At 46.2% G+C, this 12,512-nt stretch overlaps 1 protein-coding gene across 1 annotated transcript in view; it reads left to right on the top strand.

Moving 5' to 3' along the window:
* The first annotated feature begins 213 nt into the window (after positions 1-213).
* Positions 214-12,512, top strand: part of LOC121165171 (STAM binding protein) — a 43,244-nt gene continuing 30,945 nt past the window's right edge. The window contains exons 1-2 of the mRNA XM_040993690.1: positions 214-262; positions 1,736-1,953. Coding sequence (XP_040849624.1) covers positions 1,751-1,953 — 203 coding nt within the window. The 5' untranslated portion in view covers positions 214-262; positions 1,736-1,750. The remainder of the gene's footprint in view (positions 263-1,735; positions 1,954-12,512) is intronic.

The raw sequence follows: 12,512 nt of genomic DNA, 5'->3' as shown, positions 1-12,512 counted from the left end.
CAAATTCAAAGACGAAGAAAAAGTTAGCTTGGGTCCTTTATCTTTGGTTCCGCTTTCTTTCCTGCCCTTTCCCTTTACCAAGATGGCAGCGTAGCTCTCGCCTCATTGGTCGGATTCTTCGCACGCGCGACTCTAGTCCCACCCACCAGTTTCCTACGCTGGCGTCCTAAAAAGCTGGGCAGTGAATAGATTGATGGGCGGGCGTGGGCGGGGCGCCGGATGTGACGTTCCCGGAAGCTTCGAGTATTACCCGCGAGTAAAGGTGGGGAAGGGTCCCGGGACTGGTAGGGCCGGGTGTGTAAGCGCAGCTGGAGCGCTGAGGGAGCGGCAGCCCGAGAGTCGGCCTTGCAGCCCTCTCATCCCCCGCGACAACTGCCGCGCAGTGCCCGACCCGCCAGGGCGCCCCCGCCTGCCGCCCCCCAACACCTTGGGTGTCTTTGCCCCCGAGGATGGCGACGTGGGCTCGGGTGTCTGGAGCCCTAGTCGGCCGCTTGCCCACTGCCGTGCACGCCTGCTCCCCTCAGTCCTTGGGGCGGCTTGCTGGCCTGGGCGGGGGCTGCTGGCGCCTCTGCTGCAGTGGAGCTTCCCAACCAGGCGGCCTGGGAAGGTTTTGGGTTTGCAGGAGGCTCTCTGGGCGGTGGAGTCCCTCTCCAGCCCCTGGCTGTCCCCACAGCGTGTGTGTTGTGAGGGCGATTCGGAGGGGAAGTGTGACCTGACTGGAGGCGAGCTAAAGATACCTATCTTTGAGTCAGGGTTGGAGTAAGAAGCAGACGTTGGCAAGACAAATGAAACAGAACTGCGAGGCTTCCCCTGGGAGGCTGGACTCCGGGAGGAAACCAAAGCGTCTGTTGTGGGGGATGGGAGGAAACTGAAGGAAGAGACATCCTGGGGCTGTTAGATTCTGCAATGAAATCATCCACGGCGTGTGTGTGACAGAGCATGAAGGTTAGGGAGGATGCTGAAGTGTAGCATACGGCATTTTGGAAACGCTGGAGCGATGATATCTGATTGGAATTTTAAATCTCCAACCACAATATTGAGAAAGATTGTGGAGTTACAGTTTGGTACCCAGGGAAGGAAAACTGACAGGACAAATTGCTTTGTTGTGTGCTGTTTTGTTATTCAAAATGTATTCACCTCTGGAAGGTGATTAATTGTCCTAGATGGACCTAAATTCCTCGCTGTGATAGTGATGAGTTGTTTGTAGACTAATTAGTGGTTTAATGGCGATGTAAGCTGCCACTCCCCAGACCATATTTGCTCACCTATGAAAAGTCCACCACAGAAAATGTCAGTTACTCTTTGGTTAAATTAAAATGATGAAACTTGAAGTCAGTTAATGAGCATGTTTAAAGTTCACTAAATGTACCTGGACATCACTGGGACAGATTGTGGTGGGAAGCCAGAAAGAGACCTAACCAAAGGCATGTGCTGTCATTCCTGCTCCTAACACTGCTATAGGTAGGGCCGCTAGTGACGGTAATTGAGGGTGGAACTAAACCCCTCAGGATCCACTACCATCACACTCCTGGTACTTTGTAATTACGGCACAGGGCTTATGAAGTCTGGTGTCTGTAAATTCTTGTTATCATTTGAGAGTCTCAGCCTTTTTGTAGGAAAGACCTTACTTGTCAGGTGCCGCAGCAGATTTTTCTTCTTTTTTGTGAGACCAGACTGCCGGGATCGTGGGGACTGTGGTGTTGATGCCATCTGTTTTGTTGCTTTTCCGTCTTAGATCGTGGTGGTCCCGATGCCTGACCATGGCGATGTGAGCCTCCCGCCCGAGGAGCGGGTGAGGGCTCTCTCCCAGCGTGGCAGTGCCGTCGTGGTGAATGAAGACTTCCCGCCCCGGCGCTACTTCCGCTCTGGAGTTGAGATGATCCGAATGGCATCCGTATACTCTAAGGAAGGCAACATTGAGGAAGCCTTTATCCTGTACAACAAATACATCACGTAAGACACCTGTGGTTTCCTTTTCTGATGCGTGCTGCCGCTTGTCCTGCCCTGCTCTTGTGCTCACTCTGCTCGTAGTTGCTAAACTAGAGATCTTCCCAACATTGTCGGTATTAATAATTTTGGCTGGCAGTTGCTACAGCTTGGCTGTCCTTGCCATTCAGTGACATGCATACTGAGGGTGTTGTTTTCATGATTCAGTAACTTGGTGAGGAAGAAACTGGGTTTTTTGGCCTGTGTCCACGAGGCTCAAGTGTTAGATGAGCTGCTGTTTCAACCGGACATGCTGTATACTGATGAATGTGTGTGTTGTCCTCCCTCTAGTAAAATAGCCAATCGTAGAATGATTGCTGCAGTCTAGCTTAGCCAAAGTTTCTTGCTTCTATTTTATAGCAAGTGGAATGATACAGGAAAGAGCTTTTCTTCTTAATCTTTGTCATAATCATGCACATCTTCAGATAATTATTGAGCACCCAATTTGTGTGGCTCATCAGAGTAAGACCTTTCTTTGAAGTTGCTGAATCATCTAAGGGTCAGCAGCATACATGGAAGACTACAGTACTGAAACAGGAATCGAAGTCCCAGTAACAATGAAATGATGCGTAAGGTAACAAGTGAATTATGTTAAAGGTCTTAGCTATCATTTCTAGTGTTGTTTCTTGTTAATCAGGAGTCATTTGTGTGGTTCTTACACTTGATAGGCTATTTCATCAGCACAGTTTCATTTGTTCTTAACAGCTTTGGAAGCATTGAGTAAGACTCTGTTCTCCACAGGTTTTGTGACTCCTAATTCAGGACTCATGCTACAACATAAGCTAATTCTGTTTTCCACTTAGTAATGTTCTTTGAATGGCATTTTGAGCTCATAGTTATGAGCCACAGTGACTAGTTTTTGATTGTTTTAAATTGCTTGATTAGCTAACATACATGTGGTACAGAAATTGGAAGGCACAAAAAGTGTAAAGTCACACACCACATGTTGGCATTTTGGTCAAAAACAGACTATATAAACAATGTTGGTCCTATAACCTTTTATTTTATTTTTATCGCAAAGTTAAATATAAAGAGAGGAGGAGAGACAGAGAGGAAGATCTTTCGTCTGATGATTCACTCCTCAAGTGACCACAACGACCATTGCTGTGCCAATCCTGAACCAGGAGCCAGGAACTTCCTCCAGGTCTCTTACGTGGGTACAAGGTCCCAAGACCTTGGGCCATCCTTGACTGCTTTCCCAGGCCACAAACAGGGAGCTGGATGGGAAGTGGAGCTGCTGGGATTAGAACCAGCACCCATATGGGATCCTGGTGCTTTCAAGGCGAGGACTTTAGCTTCTAGGCCTCGGCACTGGGCCCAATTTGTTTATTTTTATTGGAAAGGCAGATATATATAGAAAAGGACAGAAGAGGAAGATCTTCTGTCCAATGATTTACTTCCCAGATGGCCACAATGGCTGGAACTGCACTGAATCTGAAGCTAGGAGCCAGGAGCCAGGAGCCAATTCCAGGTCTCGCAACTGTTAGATGAGCTACTGCTTCAACCAAACATGTTGTATGCTGATGAATGTGTTTGCTGTCCTTCCTCTAGCAAGATAGCCAAACATAGAATGATTGCTGCAGTCTAGCTTAGCCAAAGTTCCTTGCCTCTACTTACTTTATAGCAAGTGGAATGGTACTTTATAGCAAGTGGAATGGTACAGGGTCCCAAGGCTTTGGGCTGTTGTTTACTGCTTTCCCAGGCCACAGGCAGGGAGTTGGATGGGAAGTGGGGTGCTGGGATTAGAAGCAGTGCCCATATGGGATCCTGGCATTTTCAAGGCAAGGACTTTAGCCACTAGGCCACCATGCTGGACCCATTTCATAAGATTCTAATAGGGCTGAAAAATTCCTATTGCTCAGTGACATCATTCCTGTCATTGACTCCTAGCACAATGCATTACTCAGATGTTTGTGGTGATGCTAATATAAATAAGCCTAGATTGCCAGTGTATGAAGGTATAGTACAAACAATTATGTTACATTTCATGTTTGTTTTTTATTATAATAAACGTTATCCTTTTATACTTACTGTACTTTATTAACCTTTGGTTTTATTTTTTTATATGAGAGGCTAAAAGAAACAGATTGCCAGAGGGAGCTCCCATTCACTGATTCATTCCCAGGATGTTTCTGACTGAAGCTGGGAGCCAGAAAACTCAGTCCACATCTCCCATAAGGGAAGCAGGAAGCCAGTCCCTGCATCTGTGACTGCTGGTTTCCAGAGTCTACACTCACAGGAAGCTGAAGTCAGGAACCAGAGGCAGGGATCAAATCCAGGTACTCTGATGTGAGATGTGTCCGGGTGAATCACTAGATTAGCCATCCTTACTGTTGAGAGCAGCCTGTCTTCACTTCAGCATGGTTGATGTTTTGCTCTGAGTGAGTCTTTGTGGTAGAGACTGTCCTGTGCAATACAAGATGTTGACAGCATCACTTGACTGCCACTAGCAGCTTCCTCCCTGAGCTTTGATGACTGAAAAATCTCCAGAAGTTACCTGGTGTTCTCTGAGGGGCAAAATTATTTCTGGTTGCGAACCAGGGCTCTAAAGAAAGACACATGGAAGAGTGGACTGCTTAGATCCACACTGTGATTTTAGAATGTGGAAAAGACTATTTTGATTTTTATTAAATTGTGATGATGCCAAAGTTGGCTTCAGTCGGTTTGCATGCTGTGTTCTGGTGGTAATTTTTTTTTAAAGCTTTATTTATTTTTATTGGAAAGTCAGATATACTGAGAGCAGGACAGAGAGAAAGATCTTCCATCCAATGATTCACTCCCCAAGTGGCCGCAATAATCTGAGCTGAGCTGATCCAAAGGTAGGAGCCAGGAGTTTCTTCCAGATCTCCCGCGTGAGTGCAGGGTCCCATGGCTTTGGATCTCCTTGACTGCTTTCCTAGGCTACAAGTAAGGAGGTGGATGGGAAATGGGGTCACTGGGATACAAAGAGGTGCCTATATGGGATTCCAAGCATGCAAGACAAGGACTTAAGCTGCTAGACTACTGTGCCAGGCCCAAAAGATTTATTTATTTAAAAGGCATAGTAAAAGAGAGGGACAGCTGAAGAGGGAGAGAAAGAGAGATTGATTTTTCATCCATTGGTTCACTACTCAAGTACAACAGCCTGTAACAGCTAGGGCTGGATAAAGGTCAAAGCCAGGAGCCAGAAATTCCTTCCTGGTTTAACACGTGAGTGGCAAGGGTCTGAGCACTTGGGTCATTTTCTTCGGCCTTTTATGCACATCAGCCAAAAGTTGAAGCAGAAGCAGAGAAGCTAGAACATGAACCAGCACTCCAACATAGGATGCCAGTATTGCAAGCTGTGGCTTATCTTCTGTGTCATTATGCTAGCCCCTTCTTTTTTTATTTCTATTTTTTAGAAGAATTTTTTTTTTTATTGCAAATATAGAATTACATAGAGAAGGAATGACAGAGAGATCTTGCATCTGCTGGTTCATTCCCCAAGTGACTGCAACAGCTGGAGCTGAACTGAGCAGAAGCTGGGAGCGAAGAGCTGCCTCCCAGTCTCCCAAGCTGGTACAGGATCCCAAGGCTTTGAGGTTCCTCTACTGTTTTCCCAGGCCACAAGCATGGAATTGAATGGGAAGTGGAGCAGTCAGGAAGTAAGTTGGTGCTTTAAGATGAAGGATTAACAAATTGATCCATCTCACCAGCCCCTATTTTTTGTTTTTAAGTTTAAAAGTAGGGGCCCGGCAGCGTGGCCTAGCGGCTAAAGTCCTTGCCTTAAATGCACCGGGATCCCATATGGGTGCCGGTTCTAATCCTGGCAGCTCCACTTCCCGTCCAGCTCCCTGCTTGTGGCCTGGGAAAGCAGTCGAGGATGGCCCAAAGCTTTGGGACCCTGCACCTGTGTGGGAGACCCGGAAGAAGTTCCTGGATCCTGGCTTCGGATCAGCATAGCATCGGCCGTTGCACTCACTTGGGGAGTGAATCATCAGACGGAAGATCTTCCTCTCTGTCTCTCCTCCTCTCTGTATATCTGACTTTCCAATAAATAAATAAATCTTTAAAAAAAAAAGTTTATAAGTATTGCTGACTTTTCAAAGATTCTGTAGTTCTGGGCCTGGCACGATGGTGTAGTGGTTAAGGTCCTCGCCTTGCACACACCAGGATCCCATATGGCTGCCAGTTCTAATCCGGCAGCTCCACTTTCCATCCAGCTCCCTGCTTGTGGCACTGCAGGCAGAGGATTAGTCTGTTGAACCTTCTCAGGTGCCAATCTCTCTGTTGTTTTCTTTGCATTGTCTTTGTTGGTAGAAGTAGTATTCTTATGGCTGGTGCTTTGTTGTAGTAGGTTAAGGTTCCACTTGTGCCATCTTCCTATGTGCTGATTCAAGTCCCAGATGCTGTACTTCCAGTCCAGCTCCCTGCTTATGGCCTGGGATAGCAACAGAGATTGGGAAGCTCATGGCTCCTGAGATTGTACCTCCTAGGCTCTGCGCATTGCAACCATTTGGGAAGTGAACCAGCAAAGGAAAGATCTCTTTTTCTCTCTGTCTCTGTAAATAAAAAATTTTAAAATAGTATTCTTGTATATTTCTAGTTATCTTATAAACCGTTTTCTCAAAATGAAATCCAGTGGTACAGCTCCTTTGGAGAATTATCTATTGAGAAAGTTTCATAGAATAACAGAATCACCTTGCCAGGTATTTTCTGAAGGGCTTTCTAGGTCCTTGTTTTTTCATATAGAAAGAGTTTCCAGGCCTGGTGGGTGGCCTAATGGCTAAAGTCCTCACCTTGCATGTGCTAGGATATGATATGGGTGCTAATTCATGTCCCAGCTATTTCATTTCCCATCCACCTCCCTGCTTGTGGCCTGGGAAAGCAGTCAAAACCGTCCAAAACCTTGGGACCCTGCACCCACATGGGAGACTGAAAGAGGCTCCTGGCTCCTGGTTTTGGTTCAGCTCATCTCTGGCCATTGCAGCCACTTGAGGATTGAACCAGTGGATGGAAGATCTTTTTCTCTGTCTCTCCTCTCTGTAAATATGCCTTTCCAATAAAAATTTAAAAAGATAGGAGGGCCCGGCGGCATGGCCTAGCAGCTAAAGTCCTCACCTTGAATACGCCAGGATCCCATATGGGCGCCGGTTCTGATCCCAGCAGCTCTGCTTCCCATTTGGCTTCCTGCTTGTGGCCTGGGAAAGCAGTCGAGGACGATCCAAAGCTTTGGGTCCCTGCACCTGCGTGGGAGACCTGGAAGAAGTTCCTGGATCCTGGCTTTGGATCGGCACAGTATCGGCCGTTGCACTCACTTGGGGAATGAATCATCGGATAGAAGATCTTCCTCTCTGTTTCTTCTCCTCTCTGTATATCTGACTTTCCAATAAATAAATAAATCTTTAAAAAAAAATAAAAAAAGATAAGTGTTGAGTTTCTTTCAGGTCTCCTGTGCAGGTGTAGTGTCTGTATAGGTTTCTCACATGGGTGGCAGGTATCCGTTACTTGGGCCATCGTTTGCTACCTCACAGGTGCTTTAGCAGAAAGCTGGATCAGAATTACAGGTTAGCCAGGACTCTTTTTTGTTTGTTTGTTTAAAGATTTATTTTTATTGTAAAGATGGATATACAGAAAGGAGTAGAGACAGAGAGGAAGATATTCCATTCGATGATTCACTCCTCAATCAACTGCAATGGCTGGAGCTGAGCAAATCTGAAGCCAGGAGCCAGGAACTTCTTCCGGGTCTCCCACGCAGGTGCAGGGTCCCAAGGCTATGGGCCGTCCTTGACTGCTTTCCCAGGCCACAAGCAGGGAACAGATGGAAAGTATGACCGCTGGGATCAGAACCAGTACCCATATGGGATCCCGAGTGTGCAAGGTGAGGACCTTAGCCACTACACTATTGTGCCGGGCCCTAGCCAGGACTCTTTTTTTTTTTTTTTAAAGATTTATTTTTATTATTTTTTTATTGGAAAGGCGGATATACAGAGAGGAGAGACAGAGAGGAAGATCTTCCGTCTGATGATTCACTCCCCAAGTGAGCACAATGGGCCGATACTATGCCGATCCGAAGCCAGGAGCCTCTTCCGGGTCTCCCACGCAGGTGCAGGTTCCCAAAGCTTTGGGCCGTCCTCGACTGCTTTCCCAGGCCACAGGCAGGGAGCTTAGCCAGGACTCTTAACTAGGCACCCCGATATGCGGTGTGGGCATCCCAAGCCTAGCTTAACTTACTACACCACAATGCCTATCCTTTCCATGAACTTTTTGATGTCCACTCATATTAGTAAAATTGGACTGTTTTGTATTCCTTTGTGCTTTGTATTATACTTGAAAACATCTGAGAAAGGGTCTCTAGGCCTCACTAGAGGCCTCAGGGGTCTGTGCCGTGTAACGGATCAAGAGTCCTTGAAAAGGAGGCTCCCGCGTGAGAAGAGAGCCTCAGGCTGACTGGGGCTACATTTGGTTGGTGGAGGGAGAGCCAGCAGGGGAGACTTTGCAGGAAGGCTAGAAAGGCAGGAGGAAACCTAGGGAAGAGTGGAGGGAGGCATGCCGAAGAGGGCAGTGTTTGGAGGAGAGCTCCCGATAGGTGAGGGTAGCGGAGTGGCCTGTGGCTTTGGTAACTTGATGATGGCCCTGGTGATCTTGTAACCTGATTCACCAGAAGGATAAAGAGGCACTAGAATGGCGGGAGGGAGTAGGAAGGTGATGGACAATAAGATTAAGGGCAGTCAGTATAGGTTATGAGTTAGCCAACTTTGCCATAAGTGATCAGAGAGTAAAAACAGTTTTAACTTAACAGGCTACCTTGTCTTTACAGCCTCTTCTCTGTAGTTTGAGAGCAACCAGACAGTCCATCAGTGAACAAGTGTGACTGGGCCTAGGGAAATTGGCTTTACCTAAGCAGATGGCTGATGGATTTTGCACACCAGCTATCGTGAATGTATGAGACTTGTGCGTGTGTTTACTTTCAGATGAGATGTCCTTGGGGCGATACTAGTCCCAGTATCCCTGGGGTACTGGTTCACATGCTGGTTGCTCCACTTCCCATCTAGCTCCCTGCTGTTATGCCTAGGAACACAGTGAAAGATGGCCCAAGTGCTCGGTCCCCTGCAGCAATGTGTATACCCAGAAGCTCCTGGCTTTGGCCTGGCCCAGACGTGGGTGTTGCAGTCATTTATAGAATGAAATAGTGTGGAAGGTCTGTCTCTACATCTCTTCCCATCTTTCTGTAACTCTGCATTCTAAATAAATAAAATAGAGGTAAACACAGTAGCATAATGGGTTACGTCAGCATCGCATATGGGTCCCAGTTCATGTCTAGGCTGTTCCATCTCTGATGGCGCTCTCTGCTTATGTCAGCAGAAGATGACTCAAATCCTTGGGACCCTGTACCCATGAAGAAGATCCATAAAGAAGTTCCAGGCTCCTGGCTTTGATTTTTTTGGTTTTGTTCATTTGTTTTTAAGATTTACTTATTTTTATTGGAAAGGCAGATATATAGAGAAGAGGAGAGGCAGAAAGGAAGGTCTTCGTCCGATGGTTCACTCCCCAAGCGGCCGCAACAGCTGGAGCTGAGCCAATCTGAAGCCAGGAGTCAGGAGCGTCCTGTGGGTCTCCTGCACGGGTGGAGGGTCCCAAAGATTTGGACCATCCTCCTGAACTGCTTTCCCAGGCCACAAATAGGGAGCTGGATGGGAAGTGGTGCTGCTGGGGTTAGACCCAGTGCCCTTATGGGATCCTGGTGCATTCAAGGTGAGGACTTTAATCACTAGGCCACCGCACCTTGCACCACACCTTTTTATTTATTTATTTTTTTTAAATTAATGTTCATGGGCCCGGCGGCGTGGCCTAGCGGCTAAAGTCCTTGCCTTGAATGCACTGGGATCCCATATGGGCGCCGGTTCTAATCCCGGCAGCCCCGCTTCCCTTCCAGCTCCCTGCCTGTGGCCCGGGAAAGCAGTCGAGGACGGCCCAAAGCTTTGGGACCCTGCACCCGTGTGGGAGACCCAGAAGAGGTTCCTGGATTCTGGCTTCGGATCGGCATAGCATCGGCCGTTGCGCTTACTTGGGGAATGAATCATCGGACAGAAGATCTTCCTCTCTGTCTCTCCTCCTCTCTGTATATCTGACTTTCCAATAAATAAATAAATCTTTAAAAAAATTAATGTTCAAAACCACGGGAAATTATAGAGCATCTTTGCTAAAGGAAGGCAGTCTGCAGAGGAGGTGCTGATGGTTCAGAGAAAGACAGTGGGTTTAACTGTACTGATAAATTCTGAAGAAGGCAGGAGGGGAGAGCATTAACAAAATACTGTGAAATTGATTTTTATTGTGATTTGGTTTTACTTGGAGTGGCATGAATATCATTGTTAATTGCAAGACTGGTCTGGGTGGATCTGCCCCTGAACAAGCTGTTCCACTTATGGGCCCATTTCAGCTGATGGCCTAGACCTGGAGTGAAGTGGGGACAGATGAGCAGCAGCTCACTTACTTGATTTGTTGAATTTGGAGTTCAATTTGGGACTTCATTGGGTTGATTTAACCTAAAACAAGAAACATAGGGACCTCCATATTTCTTGTAACTGCCTTTAAAACCCTGATTCTGATTTGTCAAACAAGTGCTGGAGTTGCAAAGAATTTCTGGTTCAGTGATTCTTAGCTTGTTTTCTCATATTTTACTTGGTAAATTTCTAGCAGTAGCAGTGGCTTGGTTTGCCGGTTACTGCAAGTGCAGCGCAAGCGGGCTGGGGTGGAGGAGAGGCTGCAGCCTCACTCCTCTGCCTCCCCTACTATTGAGTCAATGTTTGAGACCTTTTGTGGATACTTTAATTCAGGATTGTAAAGGGCATGTTTGTTCTATTTCCTGGAGCAGTTCTGGCATCTTAATGACCTCAGGCCTGTCTCCCCCTCGCTGGTCTCTTTGCCATCTGAATGCTTTGCCTTTTGCAGACCCCAGTATAGGAGAAAGCTTCAGCATATTAAATCAGTACATATTTTCATGATGAGCACAGACAATAAACCAGGCCGTGGATTCTTTCACAGCTTTTTATGGTCATCAACTAGGCTACGCAGATGGGAGTTGCAGAATATTCAGGAAACGCCTTCTGCTCTGTATGCCTCCTGTTAACACAGGCGTTCCTGCAAATAACTGTCACCTGTATTGAAAATGTCCCCTGGGAGTTCATAAACCGAGCAAGGGTTCATCTTTTTTCATGCTATGATGGTTGGAAGAAATGAGATGAGGGCCCTTAATAAATCATATTATATAATTGTGCTGGACTTAAATTTTTTTTTTTCATATGAGAACCCTTGTTCATGATAAACATTTAAAAGAAGAAAACATTATGTGGGAGCCACTAAGGTTTGAAAAGGCCAATGCACAGTCAGTGAGCATTGTGCTTCTTACAGGTAAAAGATAGTGTTTTCTCACGTGTGTGTCCTTTTCCTTGAAGCCTGAATGGGTTTACATGCTGTTGCTTTCTTCTTGGTGGTCTCCATAGTGGGGCACACTGAGTATTTCATTCTTTCTCGGGGTTGTTCTTCTGCCTGAAATAGTTTTATCGCGGATCTTTCCATGGTTCACTCTGCTAGTTTGTACTCAAGTACTCTCTTCTCAGTGATGCCTCCCTTAGCTCTTCATCTAAAATTTCAGCCCTTCTCCTGTTGCTTTCCATCCCCCTTCCTGTTAATGGCTGTTTATTGTCTGTTCCCCCTCCTGGAATGGGAATAATTTTTTGACTGCATTTTTCACTGCCTGACCCCATTGCAGATAATCGACGAATATTTGTTGAATGAATGAGCAAATAGTTACATGCTTTCACATTGAAGTACACAAAAATTTACTTAATGGTCTCCTATTAATGGATACTTAGTAGTGTTTTTTCTTTAAGTTTTCCCTGTTTTGGGGAACAATGTTCTGTTGAATTGTTTTACATATGTGCCTTTGTACTGTTGGATGATCTCCAAGATAAATTCCCAGAAGTAAACTTGTAAATTTAAAGGTCAAATACGAGGTATTTTCAAAATGTTCGTGGAAAATGCATATCATCAAAAACGATGTGGATTTTGCATTTTTTCAAAGGTTTGTTTATTTTTATTGGCAAGGCAGATATACAGAGAGAAGGAGAGACAGAGAGGAAAATGTAATTCACTCCCCAAGTGTCTGCCATGGCTGGAGCAAAGACGATCCAAAGCCAGGAGCCGGGAGCTTCCTGTGGGTCTCCATGTGGGAGCAGGGTCCTAAGGCATTGGGCCTTCTTTGACTGATTTCCCAGGCCACAAGCAGGGAGCTGGATGGGAAGCAGGGCTGCCGGGGACATGAACTGGTACCCATATAGGATCCTAGTGTGTGCAAGGCAAGGACTTCAGCTGCTAGGCCTCCACAGTGGGCCTGGATTTCATATTTTTTACACTAAAATAAACTGCTTTTAACTCCATTGTCCATGGACTGTTTGAAGACCTTGTCATATATTTTAAATTTTGAATAACTGTTTTCCATCTTTACCCTAAGCTAAGAAAAGACAGTATGTCCATTTATGATTCTGCTGTTTGAGGACACCCATTTC

Source organism: Ochotona curzoniae, unplaced genomic scaffold (genome assembly GCF_017591425.1).
Source record: "Ochotona curzoniae isolate NIBS_2020 unplaced genomic scaffold, NIBS_Ocur_1.0 contig_883, whole genome shotgun sequence".
Classification (NCBI taxonomy): domain Eukaryota; kingdom Metazoa; phylum Chordata; class Mammalia; order Lagomorpha; family Ochotonidae; genus Ochotona; species Ochotona curzoniae.
Note: the sequence above shows the minus strand (reverse complement) of the source record. Positions and strands in the feature narration are given on the sequence as shown.